Source organism: Pseudochaenichthys georgianus, chromosome 3 (genome assembly GCF_902827115.2).
Source record: "Pseudochaenichthys georgianus chromosome 3, fPseGeo1.2, whole genome shotgun sequence".
In the NCBI taxonomy this organism is placed as follows: Eukaryota; Metazoa; Chordata; class Actinopteri; order Perciformes; family Channichthyidae; genus Pseudochaenichthys; species Pseudochaenichthys georgianus.
In genome coordinates, this window is record NC_047505.1 from 32,607,115 (window position 1) to 32,628,291 (window position 21,177).

Sequence of the window (21,177 nt, forward strand, 5' to 3'; positions counted from 1 at the left end):
CACTCTAATAGGAGCACTACACAATACATTACTATGGCTATTCCAGACACTATTTATATTCCATGTTTTAGAATTGTTATCCTTTTGTCATGAAAATGCTGTACTATTGCAAAAATCGTTGCAATGCCTAAATCATTTCCCACCTTATGGCCTATGCATGAGGGCCTTTCATTTCAAAGCATAACAGTGGAATATACAACATGAGGTTAAATTGCAGTATGAAGTCCTTCTGCCAAAAACTAATCTGGAAATATGAAACAAAAAGGGACTCTTACTTCTGCGTACATACAGGTACACTTAGTGCATGAATCTGTGTGTTATTTTTGTCCAGAGCTGACCAACAGAAATGCAAACTGTCAAAGGAGGAAGTGACACCTGATTATATCAAGTGTTGACTCAAGAACAGGATGTGCAGCCTAAAAGGGAAACAGACAGTCAAAAAGTGTAGTATGCAGGTGAATACGCCCTCATACACTCACATGAGAAAGTCACTGCTTTATATAACTATGTTTCCTAAGAGACAATATGTCTGTGCGCTTGCATGAGTGTGTGTGTGTGTGTGTGTGTGTGTGTGTGTGTGTGTGTGTGTGTGTGTGTGTGTGTGTGTGTGTGTGTGTGTGTGTGTGTGTGTGTGTGTGTGTGTGTGTGTGTGTGTGTGTGTGTGTGTGTGTGTGTGTGTGTGTGTGTGTGTGTGTGTGTGGTGTGTGTGTGTGTGTGTGTGTGTGTGTGTGTGTGTGTGTGTGTGTGTGTGTGTGTGTGTGTGTGTGTGTGTGTGTGTGTGTGTGTGTGTGTGTGTGTGTGTGTGTGTGTGTGTGTGTGTGTGTGTGCAGACAGTTGGTGGTGCTGGCACTGGAGATAGTGAGTGGAGGGGGATGAGGCACTGTATCAAGTTGTGAACATCTGTTCCTCATAGAAACCACAAAGCTGGTGCTGAGGAAACAGAACGGATAACTTCCCTCTCTCTCCTGCTCTCTCTCTTTCACACATACACACATACACACACACACACACACACACACACACACACACGCACGCACACACGCACACACACACACACACACACACACACACACACACACCTCTTATCACCACTTTGCCTCTCCTCCCACACATACTTTTCAATGTTTTCATTCCTCATTTATTCCGTATTCTTCCTTTTTCTTGCAACATCATCTTTATTCATCTTTTAATAATCATACCCATTTTAATAATCACTGCCGCATGTATTTGCTGATATCTGTGCCAGAGAAACACTGATGCAATTGTTAAGCAATGGATCAGTAAGTCACATACATGTTCACATGTACAGTAAGTTCATTACATTTTATTATAAAATGTTTTGCACCGTCATTTTGGTCATGATAACATTGTTCTTCAGATTAACTGATGAGATACGGTGACATGGCAAAACTACCATTAAAACACTTGTTGTTGTTCGGAAGGAAGAAACAAGCTGAAATATTATTAAAAACCATGAAATGTATTGAGTGTGTTTGTTACTGAAGGTATTTCCAACTCAAATGAAAACAATATATCAGATTTGACACATTTTGCAAGATTGAACCAAGATTATGATTATGTCATAAAATAATGTTGATCTTAAAGCCCATCTAAATATGAATGATATCACATCAGGATAGAGAAAGTGACAAAGTGTTGTACTTAAATGTCATCTCCTCTTGTGAGTGAAACAAGAATAGCTTTTTCAAAGCTATTGAGGATTAGGATTGGCAAGAAATTATGAAGTCTATGATACAGCAGTCATGAGCCAGGGCTTTGTTAGGGATTCACTGCACCTTTTCCCTCAAAGTCCCTTGATTTAGTCCTTTCTCCTTTCCTTCCTCCCTCTATCTGGGCTTGCTAGCTGGGTGTGCTATAGTGCTGGGTGGCAGTTCCTTATTGTAGAGTGTCTATATGAGTGTGTGTTTGTGTGATTGTGTGTGTGTGTTTGATTGTGTGTGTGTTTGATTGTGTGTATGTGTGTGTGTGTGTGTGTGTTTGATTGTGTGTGTGTGTGTGTGTGTGTGTGTGTGTGTGTGTGTGTGTGTGTGTGTGTGTGTGTGTGTGTGTGTGTGTGTGTGTGTGTGTGTGTGTGTGTGTGTGTGTGTGTGTGTGTGTGTGTGTGTGTGTGTGTGTGTGTGTGTGTGTGTGTGTGTGTGTGTGTGTCTGTATGCTGTGTGCGGCTGATAAGACCCAGGGAGAAGAGCCAGCGTGCCGACATATTCTTGCCACCACGGTTATCGCCCGTCGCAGCTGTGCCTGAGCTCTGCGACATCTGCTCCCTCACAGGAAGCCTATGCTGCAGCTCACAACACCTCACACACACATTCACACGCACCAACACACACATTACTACTGCTGCTTCTTTCATACAGTGTGAACATATCAGTGGACACAAACACACATACACACTTTTACATCAGGTAAACTACTTGAGACAAAGAGCTATGTTTACAGTTAACATTGACACATTTAGATTTTTCTCAGTGTATTAGTGTATTTGTATTGCATTAGTGTGTGTGTGTGTGTGTGTGTGTGTGTGTGTGTGTGTGTGTGTGTGTGTGTGTGTGTGTGTGTGTGTGTGTGTGTGTGTGTGTGTGTGTGTGTGTGTGTGTGTGTGTGTGTGTGTTGCGCGTGTGCGTGTGTGTGTGTGTGTGTGTGTGTGTGTGTGTGTGTGTGTGTGTGTGTGTGTGTGTGTGTGTGTGTGTGGTGTGTGTGTGTGTGTGTGTGTGTGTGTGTGTGTGTGTGTGTGCGTGAGCGTGTGTGTGTAAGAGAGAGAGAGAGAGAGAGAGAGAGAGAGAGAGAGAGAGAGAGAGAGAGGGAGAGAGAGAGAGAGTTGAATGAGTTGAATCCCCGACACCATGTTCCACTGGTTCTTTATCGGAGCATTACAGGGGGATGCTTATGACTAAGCCTAATTATAGAGGCCTTATCTCTGCAACGTTCACAAAGCTCATTACTGCCAAGAGATGTCAGGCGCTGCAGGTAATTCACTACGTTGGGTATTAGTTCTTGCTCTGGCTTACAGTTTCTACATATTTAGAGTCTATAAAATAGGGCCTTTAATGTCTGATTCTTAATGCATTTCTCTCTATTGGCTGAATCAAATGAAGGTTTTCATTTTCACCTAAAGGCACTACTTCAGTGTTTTCACTGCTTTAAGAATCAATTACATCCTTTTTTCCTGGATGTATTTCAAGCATCCCTCATCTGTCTGTACACTACTCTCTTAAAGCTGTTGCTCTGTCATTCACTGTGAAGCACCCTGTGACCTGCATGTGTCTTATGAAGCCATTGAAGCTGAACAGTGAAACTCAAGATTATAGTCTAGTTACCTGCAGCTGTATGGGGATGCCCAGAGGAAGACCCCCAAACACCCCAAACACTCCAAAAACCTATTTCCTTTTCCTTTCTTGTGCCAAAGGGGAACATGTGCTCCACTGGGCTTGTTAACAATAATGGCACATTTATTTGTGCTTGACTGTTCATATAAAAAAACATCATTTATGAAATGTAAAGGATTATTTCAAGACAAATATAATCACGATTATCTGTGAAGTCAGCTTGTTTTCTACGGATGTCAAGTAATATAGTCAAATGCGCTGAGGAACAAACCTTAGATCATTTTACACTTAATTGCTTTGGACTGAAAAAAACTAATTTAGATGGTAATGTTTGATGTCATTGTAACCTTGAAACCTCAGTTTCAATCATCAAATACCAGGTCGACTCACAAAATGAAGAAACCTCACATTGCCCTTACAGCATGCAGCGCTAAGTCAACACAAACTGATTATCCGTCCATCACTCCTACTTAATGAGCAGACCTGACAGCTGCAGGACCCTCCGTCACTCATCACGTTAACACACTGCCAAAAGATTTCATAAAACAGATCCCGTAAGATGACAGGTCCTACCTTCACTACATCTGTAGTAGCTGCTGGTTGCCAGGTTTAGATCAAGGCTTGCCGGCTGCAGTCTGTGGGCAGTGTGTTTATCCCTCTGCTCTCTGTGGCTGATCAGTGTCACCGTGGGGACGCGTGGAGGAAACGCTGGAGCAGAGGAGCTCCCGGATCTCAGGTCCTTCTTCTGGCGCTCAAAATGGACTTCAATAGACATGTTATGACCTTCAAATCTCCACTTTGAAGTGTCCCACTTTCTTTGTGAGGTAAAGAGATTCAAGGTGATGTGACGTGTTTGTGTAAAGCAGTGAAGTAAAGACAATGAGGACTAAAAATCACTAGAGCTCAAAAAGGCAGCTTTCCTGTTGGACCTTCTCTTCCTTATGTCCTTGAGGCTTAGCATGTTTTTCTTCTTAATATTCAGCCAGTTTGCCTTTGAGGTCCCTGTAGATCATTGTACTGTTTGACCCAATGAATGGCTATGCAAGGACAAGGACGTAGCTGTTGTTATAGCTCCCAATAGAGAACAACAAGAAACAGCAGAGGTTGTTTTCTCTTCTTCCTTTCACCTTTTCATTTAGGAGTGTAATGATGGATGAATTATTCCTGGATTCCTCTGGTGTTTTTTCTTTGATTCATGTCTGCATGGAACTTTGCGTCGTATTACAGTCGTTAATACCCATGAGTAACAGTCTTTGTCTTCAGCTCCAAGTCTCTTTTCCCCTTTTAGATGTCCTTGGTAGATCTTGTGTTTACATTTACCTTTCGTTCTTCTTTTCGGTTCATCTGGTTATTTTAGTCTCTCGTCGCTCCCTTCCCGCAGAGTGTGTGTGAGCGTGTGTGTGTCAGCCGCAGGTCAGCTTGTCTCGTGGCTCTGGCTGAGGGGCTGTGCTCTCATCTGAAACCTCCTTCTGCCCTGCCTGCCACTGAAGCTCAAAAGAGAAGTGTGTGTTAGTATGTTACAGTTTGCGTATGTTGCAGCGCTGCAGTCCCTGGGGGGGCCGGGCAGCAGTGTGGCTGCGGTGATAGCAGCAGACAGAAGGACCTGGGCCTCCATCTGGGCTTCCTCTGTCAGGAACCAGCTGTGTCTGCGGCCAGCACTCACTTCCCAGGATCCTTTGCTTTTGTGTGCCTTTGCTTGGGACCATAATACAACTTTCTCCCCATCTAGTTGCTCTAGCTTTTTCTACTTTCTTGTGTTGCATTTTTGTAAGGAATGATGCAAAGTAATTGCATGTCAAGGTTCACAAAAGCTGAACTTCAATGACAAGTAAGTAACTGACAAAACCGGTGTTGAATGTTTCACTTTTGAGACTTCAGACTTGCACTATAGTTAAGGGTACACTCAAATATTTTAAATATAATTTCATCATTGTGATGGCCACAGCCACACAGGGTAAAACAATTACACTGCACCCTCTCCTCCAGTAGTTTTGCTTCATTTCAGTTGCAATATAACAACAATTGATACCACACATTTTGATTTAAAAGTCCTTATTTGCCTGTAAACAGACATAATTTAGTTTATTCTCACACATTATAATACAGCTAACACAAGTTTTTGTTGTATTAATGACTTTCTTTGTCTTTGAGTTACTTTGGTTGTTGTTGGAGGTTACTTCCTGGTTCAGCAAAAGGCGTGGCTGTGGGCGGATAAATACTGCAAGAAGCCAATTGGGACCAACCACATGCTTGCATGTCAAAAGGTTTGTTTTTGGTTTTGTCAGTGTCCTCTTCTATTCTCTTAAATCTGAATTTCCCATTGGTTTTCTATTTGGTTCGGCCAAGCTACTATATTTGCTCCTTGTTTTGTCATCTTAGCAGGTCAGTTTGTTGCGTTAACACCTGTAAAGTGGCGGTTAAATTCATTAGAGGTATTTTCTGTTGACCTCTTTTATAGACCTCTTATTAGAGATTATTGGTTTATAATGTTTGTTTTGGATTGTTGGGTAAATAAAAAAACCAGTTTGTTTAAACTTAGCATATGAATGAACACATCTAGGCTGTTAGCTTGTTTGATGATTGACTTCCTTCACCAACTGCATTTGTTCTCAGTCATTTTATCTTGGACAGATTGTTGATATGATGTATGATCAGAGCACCAAGACTCAACCTTTAAAATTCAAACTAGAAGTTTGATACAACTACCTAAAAAAGCCCATAAGGTGACAACATCATTCTGGTGACAGTAGGCAATGACGAAAAAAAGCACACCTACTGGGAAACGATGCTGAAACACGCCTATCTCACATTTAGAATCAAACATGCCAAAATAAACTTCACAAAGCTTGGACAGCTGAAAGAGGCACTCATGTGAAACTCTACCAACATTCTAGCCATCACCTCCTTGACCTCTGACCCCCCAGGACTCATTAACCCTTAACCCAGAGGGCATGCACAGTGTGTGTGTGTGTGTGTGTGTGTGTGTGTGTGTGTGTGTGTGTGTGTGTGTGTGTGTGTGTGTGTGTGTGTGTGTGTGTGTGTGTGTGTGTGTGTGTGTGTGTGTGTGTGTGTGTGTGTGTGTGTGTGTGTGTGTGTGTGTGTGTGTGTGTGTGTGTGTGTGTGTGAGTGCGTGCGTGCGTGCGTGCGTGCGTGTGTGTGTGTGTGTGTGTGTGTATGCCAGCGCACACACATACACACAAACATATTTATTTTGGAGTAGGTAGTGTGCTGATGAGAGAAGTGAGAGGGGATGTGAACACACAGATGTGCCAAGTGTCTTGCTGAAACCAACACCCATACGGTCATCATCAGAGAGGAAGTGAGAGAAACTCATGTTGCTATCTTTGGGTGTGGGAGACGAAGAGCAAGACAACTGTTTTATAAACTCAGAGTGAATGCATTACATGTGAGATGAGATATTGAAAGATATGAACAGCATGAGAACATATAGGTGGTAGGGCAGGTGGAGAGTTGATGTTTATTAGAGGTTTGGGAAAAGACAACAACATACAGGTGCACCAAAAAAGGGGTAAAAAATGGCACTCTGGAAATGGAAAGTTTTAACCTATCTTGATTGGATGATAGTTTGACAGTTTTACACTGATTAGATGATTGTGGGAGGAGGAACAAATGAGCGGAAAGGTCAAAGAGGCGTAGTTCAACATTTTTAAAGGAACATAGAGTGGATCTAGTGAAAGCAACAGATATGAGAGTTAAGTGATTAAACGATTGCTATGCCCTCTATAAGCTACAAATACATAACAAACCATAACAAATATTTCACTTATATTTAATATGGAATCAAATCACTATCACATGTAATGTTTTCCCATTTATATCACATTTAAATCCAGTGTTGCAAAAAGGCAAGTTCCTTGGCTGCAGGATTTGTTGTGCCTATACCAACATCCTGATTCACACACACCGTTTCTCTGTGTTACCTGTTATAGAAGCCTTTGCTCCTTTGCCTCCCTCCCCCTCAGATTTTGGCAGGTATAAAATGAGTTTTGGGAGAGAGAGAGAGAGAGAGAGATAATGATTCCCCCATAATCACCAGAGGCCAGCTCTGGTTCTGGCAGGTGCTATCACAGTAGCGACCCAGTGGTGCCTTCTCCCCTGAGATAAGGTCAGAGGGATGATGGTGGGTGTAGGGAGGAGCAGAGGAGGAGAGGAGAACAGGGCAGAGGGGTGCAAAACGTGCGTTACAGGCGAACGGCTAGCCTTGCCTTATCTCCCCCCAGCGGCTGCCGCTACTGGCTCCCCGATGCGGCAGGCCAGAGCAGCCGTGTCAGAGAGATCCCTCTATCAGCGACACACAGGCACCCCTCGCCAAATACAAACCCAGCAGGAGGACACACCAGGACTTCATTACCTCTTTAAAACTCCAATCCACATGCAGGAGAGAAGCCAAATAATCTGCAACTATGTTGGTACTATATATCAAAAATGCATCAACTCTGTCTTTCCAGCTTTCTAACCAGGTTATAATCGTAACACATAAGTAAACACATACAGAGGTCTTTCAGCATTTTAGTCAGGGGATACACGAGATGCAACTCTTCACCTTGTACAGTGAAAGTAAAGCTTGTGAAAGTCATTGGCTGGGACGGCTGGCGTCTGGTGGCGATAAGCAGCCATATGGTGAAGCGTCTTGCCTGCCTGCGCGGCACCTGGACTCCACTAACCAGGTGAACTTTTCAACTTTGCAGCCGTCCAAATGGCCCTTTGAGCCAACACACACTCAGTGTTGTACAATATTTATTTATTGTTTCTGTAAGGTTTTTCTTTTATATCTTCATTGACTACTTTTTTTTTTTAAACAATATGTTTATTCATTTTTCATTCTTTTAAACAACAAGACACACTTACAAATACTTACGACAACAAAACATTAAAATAAAACAAATGATGTGAAAAACAGAGACAAATACAAGAAAGGACATCATTACAAAAATTAAATGAAATTGAAATATAAAATATATAATAAAAATAAGAGAAATGAAATTTTAAAATAAAATAAAATTGGGCAGTAGCGACTGTACACTTTTACTGGCTGCACACACTTCTGATTTTGGGAGACAGGACATTCTTATAAGAGCTTGAGTAAATGAAACTACAACTCTTCATGCTTTTGATAAGAAAAAACAAGTAAAAGTTCCAGTGATATAATTTTTTACACTACCTAAATCCTCGCTAAACAATTTTCTTTGTAAGTTTCAACAGTTCATGAAGACAACAGAAACTCTTCAACAGCTCATGAAGACTTTCCCTTGTGTCTTTGACTACAGTTTGTATCTACTTTCATTTGCATTTGAGGACATTCTTCCAGAGGGGGATACTGCAATTTGGCCTCACATAAAGAAGAATTTAAAAAAACAGCATCCACTGGCAACCTCTTTCTATCACTAGAAAACACTACAAGACAAATAAGTCAGTTGAGGCTTGTTCACCTCTTCTCCCTGCAGTGTATTTAGAATACACACCTGTTTGGCACAGACAGCGTCAGAAAACCTCCAGATCTTAACAGAACTCTATAAGTTAAACTGTCCCCATCTGTCACAGCCTGAGCACTGAGCGCCTCCTCCCTCTTATCCTTCATACAGCAAACTTGGCACTCGTTCAAGAACTGTCAAAGCACACCTGCTAAATTAAGCCTGTTCTCATACAGTATACACAGATACAAGTTCAGGAGTACACAGTATACACACATGCACACATGGACTCACATGACCATGCACACACACAGATGGTAATATGCTCACAGTGATATTACAAACTGATATGAATTAATAGGGTTACTGGTGATAAAATATATTTTAGAACAAATATAATAAATGAGATAATACTGAAGTTTTATTTGTATCACAAACAATGTTTAAAACAGCCACTGTTTATGTTGTTACACTCTGCTGGCTGCTTAAAAAGTATAAACCTGTTTTTTGTGTTTTTCCAGCTTAATAAATTCTAATAAATTCATTATTTTATGCGTCTCTTGAAAAAGAAATCTAAGGATAAACAGAATACATGGAACATTTTAAAAATAATGCAAAATGCTACAAAGAAGCAGATAAAGTACAAGATAAAGTGATATGACAGGTTTAATATGCTTCTGTCAAATATATTACATTACTAATGATGCCCACTTTTCTTGACCCCTTAAGCCCAACCTCTCCCCTTTCTCGTGACTCGTGGCATGCACAGCCACAGAGCCGCTCTAAATAGGTGCCACTGCGAATTGGCGACAGATGGAAACGAAGGTTCCCTGCAGAGTGGTTCCCCTGCAGCTGTGCAGTGTACCCGGTGCCAGGGAATGATAACAGCTCAGCGAGGGGGCACCCAGAGACACAGAAGACAGCACCATCTCCGTCTCACTTCCTCCTTCGCACACAGCAACACATGCAGGCTGTTCAAAGGTGCAAAGAGGAGGGGTGTTAGCTCCAATACCAGCCTCCAGGAATGTGAAAGTAGAGATTTAAGTGAGGAGACAAGCGATAGACACTAGGCTATAACACAACACATCTGGGTGTAAGATTTGACAGACATCTGACCTTTGACACCCACTTCAAACACCTGTGCAAAACCTCCTTCTACCACCTCAGGAACATTGCAAAACTCCGTCCCACACTCTCCCTGTCAGATGCTGAACAACTGTTCCATGCCTTCGTCTCCTCAAGGCTCGATTACTGCAACGCTCTCCTCATCCAACCCAGTCTCATGGCATTTCGTGTTCACCAACACGATTTTTAATCTATTGATTCGTGTTCACCAACACGATTTTCCCCTTTTTTTCGTGTTGTACAGCACGATTTTAAAAGAAATGTATTTCTACTGGTAACGTGTTTCGTGCCTGCAGCACGTCTTATTCTCCGGTCGGGTCGTGGAAGACCTGAAGCGGTGTGGTTCATAAAAACATGTTCTTACTCAATATCAAGCCACAATTATTGCTTTTATTTTAAATCGTATAATTTCGGACTTTTGTTGCCGTCTGTGAGGAAAAGAAATGGGGCTCAGAGCCTCAGAATACTGAAATCTGTATTTTTTAAATCTTTCTTTCCTTCTAATTTGTTATTCTTTTCAAAATAACACACTGTTATTTACTCACCAATAACACACACTTATCCTTGCTTTTTTTTTTACGAAGAAATTAAAAAAAAATAATAATACTTTATTCCGAGTGTGCTTGCTTTGCTCTTTGGAGGTCATCACGTAACGGCATTGTAATACACGGTTCAGCTGCATTAAATATTACATATCTGCCGTAGTTCACTATTTATAGAGCCCTGATGAGAAGACTTCTAGACAAACAGGAACAACTACCGCCAAAACTGAATATGTGACGTGGATCATAAATATATCAGCAATTAAACAAAATCTTCAATTTCTCTTCACAATATAAGTCTCCTTGCAGTATCAATACTAATTCGGCTGACTTTTATATTTGATCCAATCAGTAGGCCTATATTGATATATTTACACCATAACGGTGCAAAGCTGATAGAAAGGGACACCTGGTGGTTAAAGCATGTTATTGAAATGTATTATTTGTATTATTAGATATTAATAGGAGACACAGACAGACAAACTAATAAGGCTTTATTTAAACATTAAAGAATACTTTAGGTTAAGGTCTCTCTTTTGAATAAGAAAAAAGCTTTGGGGGTATAAATATTAAGCCTGACAAAGTACTAATAGGCCTATATGCAATGTTAACTACTGTATGTTTTTTAAGCACTTATTTTAACTGATATTATACATATATGTATTATACTCTTATAAGATGTATGTAGATAGTATAAGAAATGTGCAGAATATGACAGTTTAATGGTGGAGGTTTACACACATATTGATAGATGTCTTGTAATGCACTGTTGAGGAACCTGCGTCCCAAGTTTTTCCTCTCCGGCCTTGTCAGGTATTGAACAATCAATAAATAAAGAACACAGAATTATTAAATATAAAACACAGAATTTGTGTGAATATACTAAATGATTTACAAATAAACACCACTGCATATTTACAACTGTTACACATGCTGATGTAACGCAAATGTTTCCAACTTGGGATCAATAAAGTATATCTTATCTTAAGATGATCGATGGCTACTGCCATATTTGCAAAATGTGTCTCTGAACCTTGATAAGTGCATGTTTCAGGCTCATCAATGAACAACAGGAGGGGTCACAGACATAAGACCAGCTGTTAAATAAAGCTCTTCTGACCTGAGCTGTCATGTGGGTTTATATTAATGCTGCCCATTATGGGCACAAGCAATTTTCACCCATTTATTAATTATATGTTTTACATTTGTGTGTCGTATCCCCTAAACCTCCAGGGATGTACACAGTTTAATACTGGCAACTTCTTATTATGGGAAATATGAAAAGGTCTTTTAAAACTACAATTCGTGCCATAGAAGTTAAACATGTTGCGAAACACACAATAGCCAGCATGTGTAGTTCTGGGGACGAGGTGGGGGAGGGGGGGACGGGGTGGACCCGTTCAAATCCAGTTTTGGACAGTCTGCCGTGGTTCCATCCCATTTCAAAGTGTTGTTCGACGCTCGGCGTAACCCTCGGCGCACACTCAAACATCCAATCACAGAGCTTGAGGACTATCACGGGGTTTGTCAAGCGAAGCGGAGAGAATACTTACTTCCGGGTGTAACATTCTCTAAAAAGCAACTAGGCTTGAGCTGCTCCGACCCTCGGTCCTGACGGACTCCAACTTGTGTTTATTAATCAAACACATAAATAAACACAAGGATAATTATGTGTTATTGTTGAGTAAATAACAGTGTGTGGTTTAGAAAAAAATACAAAATTAGAAGGAAAAAATGATGAAACAATACAGATTTCAGTATTCTGAGCCCCTACTCTCCCCTTAACTGACGGCAACAAAAGTCCTAGGCCTACATTATTCAATTAAAATAAAGAAGTACAAACAATAAGTGTGGCTTGATATTGAGTAAGAAAAAGGTTGATAAACGCTGTGAGAATGGATCTGCGGGTAGCATTCGCTCGCGATCTCAAGTCGTCTACAACATAGGCCAGGGAGCTATATAGAAGCTTATGGACATCCCGGTAAGTTGAAAATGTACGCTAAGGGCCCCCCCCCTTGCGTTGGAAAAAGATTAAAAAGCTTTGAATCAAAAGCTTTTTAAAAAAGCTTTTGATTAAACTTTTGTTTATTTTGTTTGTTTTTATTATCCTGTAGCACCTTGGGATTGCTGTTAGCATGAAAGGTGCTTTATAAATCGAATTTATTATTATTATTACATCTCCACTGCTCTATGGAAACCAAACAAACAGACACAATACAGTAACACATACCTAAAGACTCATACATTAAACAGTAGCCAACTGTCCTCCAGGATATGACAACCAGGAACTATTGTAAGCAAGTATGGCTTTTTTCCTCAGTCAGATCTATTTCTGGTTCAAGATTTCCTTAACTGATTAAACTTACCGATAACTTGCAAAAAAAATCTCCACAACGATTGAAACTCCATTATGAATCTAATCTATCTATCTATCTATCTATCTATCTATCTATCTATCTATCTATCTATCTATCTATCTATCTATCTACCTATCTGAGACTAGCCAGCAACCTCAGCAATCTTAAAATCTGTTGAGATCATCACACCTAAACTGTGAGATACAGTGTGTGTGTGTGTGTGTGTGTGTGTGTGTGTGTGTGTGTGTGTGTGTGTGTGTGTGTGTGTGTGTGTGTGTGTGTGTGTGTGTGTGTGTGTGTGTGTGTGTGTGTGTGTGTGTGTGTGTGTGTGTGTGTGTGTGTGTGTGTGTGTGTGTGTGTTGTGTGTGTGTGTGTGTGTGTGTGTGTGTGTGTGTGTGTGTGTGTGTGTGTGTGTGTGTGTGTGTGAGAGAGAGTGCGTGCATGCGTGTGTGAGTGCGTGCTTGCGTGTGAGAGAGAAAGCACAAGAGAGAGCGAGGCCTTCAGAATGTACCTGCAGCTAATAAGCCTCGTCTGGCAGTCTGACATATTGTGTTCAGGGTCATGTATATTTCATGAGAGGAGGCTCTTCTTGTAAAGGTCATTGTGGAATTCTCAAATGAAGAGACACCTGCTTTATTCATCACATATAATTGTATGAATTAGCAACTCTTTGCCTAAGTTTCAACTCTCACTGGGGGAAAAATGCAATATCGGATGGTTTTTGAGCCATCAAGTCTATTGAACACAATAATTCTAAGCAATTAGAGCACACTGAAAAGTGATTATTTGTGATAGATTGTTGGAATCATCAGTGTTTTTTTAATAATGACTACTGCCACTGCTGTTCGATACTGTTGTGTGTGTCTTTGAGTGTGCTCATGGGTGTCTCTTGGTGCTGAGAAAGGGAAACTTGGGGAGAATGGATTGAGAAAGTGTCAGGGTGCTTCTGCTCATTAGAGCTTTGCATAAATCAATCCAATCTAACCCTGTTGTGAAGAAAAATCAATTACATTTTCCTTAATTGGACTGACACTGTACTCCAAAGAAGAACATCAATCAATATTAAAGATGAACAATGAAGCCAAAGGCCATCTCACGCCATTGATTTACACTGAGAAGAGCCGAGGACCTAGATATTATTGCTACATAGGAATATGAGCTATTGAGCTCCATAATGTTGTTATTGTCTCAGTATTGAAATGGGTAGGCTAAAAGTGAGCATGGGCTGACAGCGCCAATTAAGGTTCACTGATCTGTAAACAGAGCTGGGTCAAACAGTATTTGCAAATGCTTTCTATGTTTTGTTTATTCGTTTTGAGAAGCATATGGTTGCAGTTTGCATGATGACCAAATGCAGATACACGTTAAGACACTCAAATACTATCAAAGTGTTCCATAAATTATCACTGAAACGTCTGCTCTGTTGAGCAAATTACATGATACATGTCTTTATTACCAACTATTCAATCTCATGTGCTTTTAAAAGTCATTACAAAACTCTCCAAATTACTCAATGTGAAGGACCAGGGTAAGCAAAAACTAGGAATGCAGGTAAAGATTGAAAAATGTACAATTCATTTACCGAAAATATATATACAGTTTTAGGATGGGCAACAAAATCAATTAGGATGAGAAAAAAGGTGAATTATTTATAATATAAACAGATACAATCTGGAATCTAACATGAATTAATAAACAACAAATTCACAAAAATTGATGATGTTCTTCTCAAGATCAACTCACAAACACACAGCCTTGCTCTCCACACTGCAGGAATGTATATCAATGTTGGCCAGTCCATTGGCGGGGAGAAGACTCTAAAGATGGGTGGCTTAGATGAAGTGGCCTCTTTAAACTCCCCTCAAGGTTGGCCCCATCCAATTAACTATAGGCACATCTACATATACAGGTGCTGTTCATTCATTTGCCAGGAGGAAGGTGAGCTGCAAGACACTGATAGGATTAACATAAGATTATTAACATTAACATTTCACTCAATAACAGAAGTACTTTTTGTGTTGCATTCACATTTGACGTTATTTTTTACATTTGTTTAACTTGAATAGTGTGGTGAAGGGAATCATGTGGCCTATCTTTTGCACGGATATTTATGGTTCTCCTATGCCTCACCATGAGGCTTATATTGATTTTTTTACAATCATTTTTTTTAACAGCTTTTATTTGGAATAGGTCTATTTGATACATAGTCCATTCATAAGAATTTATTTTCAGTTGATCGTAAGGCCTTTTACTTTAGAGTCACCTCTCAGCAGTGCCCAGGAATCAAACAGGAACATCTCCACACTCTATACTTTGTCCATTCGGGGACACCAAGCAGCAACCCTCGGGTGCCCAAGCACAGTCCCTACAGACGGAGCTACTGTTGCCCAGCAATCAGCCAGTTTACAGTCTAAATAAATGTACTTAAAACAGCTATCTTAACCCATGTTGACTCCAGGTTTGTCTGTTATCCCTGTGGAGCCATAGGGTTCAGGCACTCTCTCAACAACAGATAGGTCCATTTTAAATGAAGGATTCACTGTGTAGAGTAGAGTAGACACATAAAGAGAAAATATATTTTGAGTTACTGGAAAGTCTCGCTCTCCGTTGCTAACCGTGTGCTAATGTGTATGCAACTATTAGGGTTAGGGTTAGGTTAGCAGTCTGTCCTCTTCTATTTAATCCCTTAAAGTGTCTTCTAAAGGTTTTTATGTACTGTCTCTCCATCCTTCTCTGTCCTCTCTCCCCTCTGCTGTACAATGGGACAGCAATGTTGCTTGTGTCCCAAACACTCCAAAAGCTAGCAGATGGATTGACAGACAGATGTGTACTAATCGGCAGACAGATGGATTGACCAACCATCAAAAGACAGACAGATGTTCAGATAGTTAGACAGAGAGATGAAAATACACTTTTGGGTCATAGCGGACCCAAGACATAAAACAGCAACAAGGATTAGCCTTTTCTTCATGTACAGTATAAAGAGGAAGGATCTCACATGCTAATGTAATGTATTTTGTCTTGAGAAGTTTTCATGTTCAACAAATGTTGGACTATATGGACAGGACATAACTCATAACATGCAGTGCAGTGTTGTGAAAAGTTCAAACGATTGAAATTAAAATGGTCAAAGTTCATTCTCGTATTCATTGATTGCAGAGCAAGAAGGCATATTATTTTCCAATATAGGCATGTCAAAATCAGACAGCAAGAGAGAAAGATGAAGAATATCCTGTTGTAAGAGAATTGGCATGCTGCAGAGTTGCGAGAAAATCCTTTTGTGGATACCACAATGGACAATCAATAGTAAGCCGCGTGCATTCAATATTTTGTTTGAGTGTCTGTCTGCAGTTAACTGTTAACCCAAAAATGATTGAAACCAACAGCTGCTGTGAACCTTCAGAGGCTGTTTGGCTGACTCTACCAGGTGAATATTGCCTTGCATCCTTTCATCTGTGTCGGTATACGATAGAACCCGCTGGTATAGCTGTCCCATGGTTAAATCTGTCTGTATAAAGTGGGGTGAAAATGAATGTATTGTTCAAAATGAATGCATACCTAAACAATTTGGGGGTGTCGTGATATTCATGGCCATTTGTGCTCAGTGAGAGAAAGTGCCCTTCAATGTCAACAGACTTACATCCCCACAACCCACTCCTTCCACCTCTCGCTGTCCTCTCCTACCTGTCAGCTTATCAGGACCCTGGCAGACACTCTGATCAGGGTTGCTAAGCGCTGCCCGTATGTTTGTTTGCTCCTTATCCCACCTCGTGGCATCGCATGCGGCACAGAGCGCCCCGAGCCCCTCAGTATACCCTGCATGGAGGAGAGAGATAAAACAAAAAAACTGCCATGAAGATTGCATTTAGAGAATAGGCAGTCATCATCACCAGAGGAATCTGCCCTTCCCTGAGGAGAGGAGAGGAGAGGAGAGGAGAGGAGAGGAGAGGAGAGGAGAGGAGAGGAGAGGAGAGGAGAGGAGAGGAGGGGAGGGGAGGTGTATGACATATTTGATTGTCACACAAAAAAGTTGTGTTTAGCAACATGTTTCTCTGGTACTCCAGTCACAGGTGTGCCACTTAATTGTTTGGACGCTTTAATTGACTGATTGGCTGCCAAACCCAGTTCTTTCTATGTGAGTTGTATTTGCCTGCAGGTGGGGGTGCAGTTAAAAGCTGGTGTACACAGCTGCCTGTTGAGGTACGGCAGTGGGAGAGAGTATAACTTGTTTAAGGGAATCATCCCTTTGGGGTTTTTACCACATCTGGTGCCTTTTGGCTGGTAACATTTCTGTAATATGATTTCTCTTAAATTCTTTATTACCTGATGTTGCATAGAAATGTATATCTTTAAGTGTTCACAAACAGCTGTTTCAAAACTGTTGTACATGTAAGCACTAGGCAGAGCCACACCAAGTTTTACGACATTTGCAAAAGAGAAGTACAAAAATTATTGAATTAACCAAAACAATCTCACTTAAATTGTTTAAAACCATTTACATTTATCACATCTTAAATATAAGCCAATCTGTTAAGTTAGGTCACTTTGTAAATGCATAGTAATGCATTTTAATATTGCTAGTTCAGTTGTACACAGTAACATTTTCCCTGAACTTGATAAGGAATCCCTTAACCAGTACCTTAAGACATGATTCATGCTGATGTGAATTGAAATCAAGTCACCGTTGAAGGTACTCTTACCCTCTTACCCATACAGGGGGTAAGAGTTATTTCTGGCAGAGCAGTAAGGTTGTGTTTTCATTAGCTATTATTGGTAACAGCTCATTGATTCATTCATTGCCATCACATCAATAACATCCAATTATATTCACACAGCTGTACACTGTGGCCTTTAAAACTATTATACACTGCTTACACCTTCCTGTTTTCTGCAGCGGCTCCCACCGTCAGTGGGCAAGGCCTTTCGTGATCAAGACTAACTGGCAGAAAATGAAAACAGAGCCAGGTCAACGTTTTGCTATTTTGTGAAGATTTAATCAAATTACTTGTCTTAACTGGATTACCTTTTCCACAAAAAGATATGATATGCCACCTAATGGATTTTAGTTTTGTGTGATTGTGTGTTTATTTGTCTATGGGGGTCATTGAGTTGTTTTATAACTTATATTAGCAGGAGGTGGTGGTTGGACAACCTGATCTCACCAGAATGCGTGACTCCACCACGACTCCTTAACACCACAATGCGTGGTGGAGTCACGAACTTTGTTACATTTACGTGTCGGCACCACGGAAACAACCCCAATGTAAAGTGAATGAGGCTCCTTTGTCGTGGTGCACACACGCATTTCTACAACGTCCCGCAGTGAGCTTTTATTCTATACAACGTTTTTAAATCTACTTTATAGCTTGTAGTAACTCACGGGAGGCTTCTTTTATTTTATTTGTATTCATAATTATTTTTATTTTTCGTCAGAATGTAAAAATTACATTAGTTACGAATTTGTGTTCTCAAAAAACAGTGCATTTTGTGTAATGCAACTGTGATTTTTATTAAATTAGTTCGTTTTTAAGGAAGGCCAGAGCTTCAGCTGTGTCAAATAGATTGTTCCCTTTAGTTAACGTTATTTAAAAGATAATGATCATGTCCCCTGTATTGTATTACGAGCGTCCATTCCCATTGGATAACGGAGAATTTTACACTCGGAAGTAAGTAGCCTATTCTCCTTACTGTCGATTGATTTTACAGTGATATCTGCACTACTCATCGACTAAAAAACACCAAATTGTCCTTGTTAATTACACAACATTGATAGGTTTGAATTGTGTACAATGCTTTTGTATTTTCCCCCTTCGATTCGGAGAAACAAATATTTTTCCGGAGTTTTTGGACGGCTGAAGACACTACACTACCCAGAATCCTCAGCTATCGTTTGGGACTACACCATGTGCTTAGCGTGATAAACCCCGTGATCAGTCCTCAAGCTCTTTGATTGGTTGACCTCCACGCTGGAGGGAGAGTACGCCTGGCGTTGCTCTGTTCGCCGCTTCTCCGTCTGCGTTTTAACTTATTCTTAGCCTTAATTTAGTTTTATTCTCTTTTCTGTACTCTCTTAAAACTGTGTTTAAACACTTTGTCTCGTTTAGCTTTGTTGTGTTTAGCCCTTTTTTTTTTTTAAACCTGTGGCTGAAGTCTCCATACCTGCTACGCTGTAGCTAGCCACCTACGGTCATCGCCTCCGTGGATTTTCTGTCCAGTTCTTCAACCTCTGAGACACTGTTGGATTCCCCTGCCTCCACCAAGCGTCTCCTGGGGATTTCCCGGACAGTCCAGCCTCGCTGTCCCGGGTTGAATAGCCTCTGCCTGGTCCGCTGCTTCTTAGCCAGCTAGCCAGCTAGCCAGCTAGCCAGCTAGCCCGCACCCGGCTCCCCGGCTGGGCCGCCAGGTCTTCATTGGCATGGAAATAAAACACAACATATCCTCGAAACTCCTCACCTACAACTGTCATGAATTTCCTGGACATTCTGTGGCCAAAAAAGGACATGATTTCATATCTCGCCCGCGTTACATCCACAGAAGCTCACGGCGAAAGTTTGTGTACTATGGGAGCACCGGCTGCATCCCGTCGCTTGTGACTGAGGGACGCACTGGCGCATCTCGGGTGCGTCATCGGAACGCTGCCGCTCATGGGACTTGTAGTGCAATGTCACCATCTGCTTCGCGCTGTGGACAATCGTCCAGAAACGATCGTTTACTCCATCCTCTTCAAAAACATGTGGTAGCCTCTGCCTCTACAACCCCTGTACACATTGTACTTTTTAATACACAGTCTCTCTCTAAGAAATCTGCTTTGATGCATGATTTTATCGACGACAATGGCTCAGACTTGATATTTTTAACTGAAACCTGGCATAAAGAGGGAGTTTTCTTCCACCTAAATGAAGCATCCCCTCCTGGATACAACTACATTGAAAAAGCCCGTGCCCATGGTAACGGTGGCGGCATTGCTGTTCTGCACAAAAAAACTATTATTCTCCAACCACTGACTATTCCCCATACTCAGTCCTTTGAGTGCCTTGCTTTTAAATATTTTCCACCCAAATCCCTGACAGTTATACTAGTTGTACTAGTCTACCGTCCTCCAAAATCCAACTCAATCTTCATCCCAGAATTTTTTAACTTCATAACCTCAGTATGTCCCACTCTCTCCAACATTGTGATACTTGGCGATTTTAATATACACGTGGACTCCCCCAAATGCTCCATGGCTGCCGACTTCCTGTCCTACCTCGACTCACTAAATCTGACACAACATGTACATGGGTCCACCCACAATCATGGTCACACACTTGACCTCATCATCACCGGAAACATACCTGCATCAGACCTATACATCTCTGATCTTGGAGTGTCTGACCATAAGGCTATCTCCCTAACGCTGACAATCCCATCCTCCAACCAGCCACCCCCCACTGAGAGAGTCATGAAGTACCGAAACATCAATAATTTGGACACTCCACTTTTTCTCAAAACCATAACAGCAAACCTTTCAACTGACCTCCGTTCGCTTTGCCCCGACGACATGATTGAGCTCTACAACGACACCATGACCACCACGCTCAACATCCTGGCTCCGGAAAAAAAGAGGAAAGCCACTTTCCAACGGTCCTCTCCCTGGTTCACGGATGCCCTCCGCCGCATGAAAACCTGCGGTCGACAGCTGGAGAGACTATGGAGGAAGCAGGCTCTCGCCGTCCACCTACTGGCCTTCAGAGAACACCAAAGTGCCTATGCTACTGCTCTAAAAAACGCCCGCTCTGCATACTACTCGTCAATAATAGACAACGGCAAAAGCAATCCGAGAACCTTATTCTCCACTATCAACCGCCTTCTCAACTCCACCAACACAGGCCCCCCAGCTGCCTCTCCAGAACTCTGCAATGACTTCTCTGCTTTCTTTAAAAACAAGATCGCAGTTATCAGAGCAACCATTACAGCCTCAACAGTAGCTCGGACCCCACCCACCTGCTCTCCCTTCATCAACGGAATCACCCTCTGCAGCTTCAACGAGGTGACGTCATCTGCACTGCTAGCCATCATAGGCAAATCAAAGCCTACCAGCTGCTCCCTCGACCCCATACCCACCCCGCTGCTAAAAATCTGTTCGCCAACCCTGGTTAATTTCCTGACAACACTCATCAACAAGTCACTACAGACTGGTGAGGTGCCTGTCCATTTCAAAACAGCAGTTGTTACCCCACTTTTAAAAAAAACAAATATCGACCGAGAACTCCTCTCCAACTACAGACCTATCTCCAACCTCCCGTTCCTTGCCAAAGTACTTGAGAAGGTCGTGGCCGCACAGCTCCAGTCTCATCTGTCTGACAATGACATGTATGAGACCTTCCAATCAGGTTTC

General features: G+C 41.5%; 1 protein-coding gene across 3 annotated transcripts in view; it reads right to left on the reverse strand.

The window, feature by feature from the left end:
- Positions 1-4,806, reverse strand: part of cbfa2t3 (CBFA2/RUNX1 partner transcriptional co-repressor 3) — a 42,824-nt gene extending 38,018 nt beyond the window's left edge. For all 3 annotated transcript variants that reach the window (XM_034110135.2, XM_071206726.1, XM_034110119.2), the window contains exon 1: positions 3,918-4,806. In XM_034110135.2, the coding sequence (XP_033966026.1) occupies positions 3,918-4,119 (202 nt within the window). In that variant the 5' untranslated portion in view covers positions 4,120-4,806. The remainder of the gene's footprint in view (positions 1-3,917) is intronic.
- Between the last annotated feature and the right edge of the window lie 16,371 nt (positions 4,807-21,177).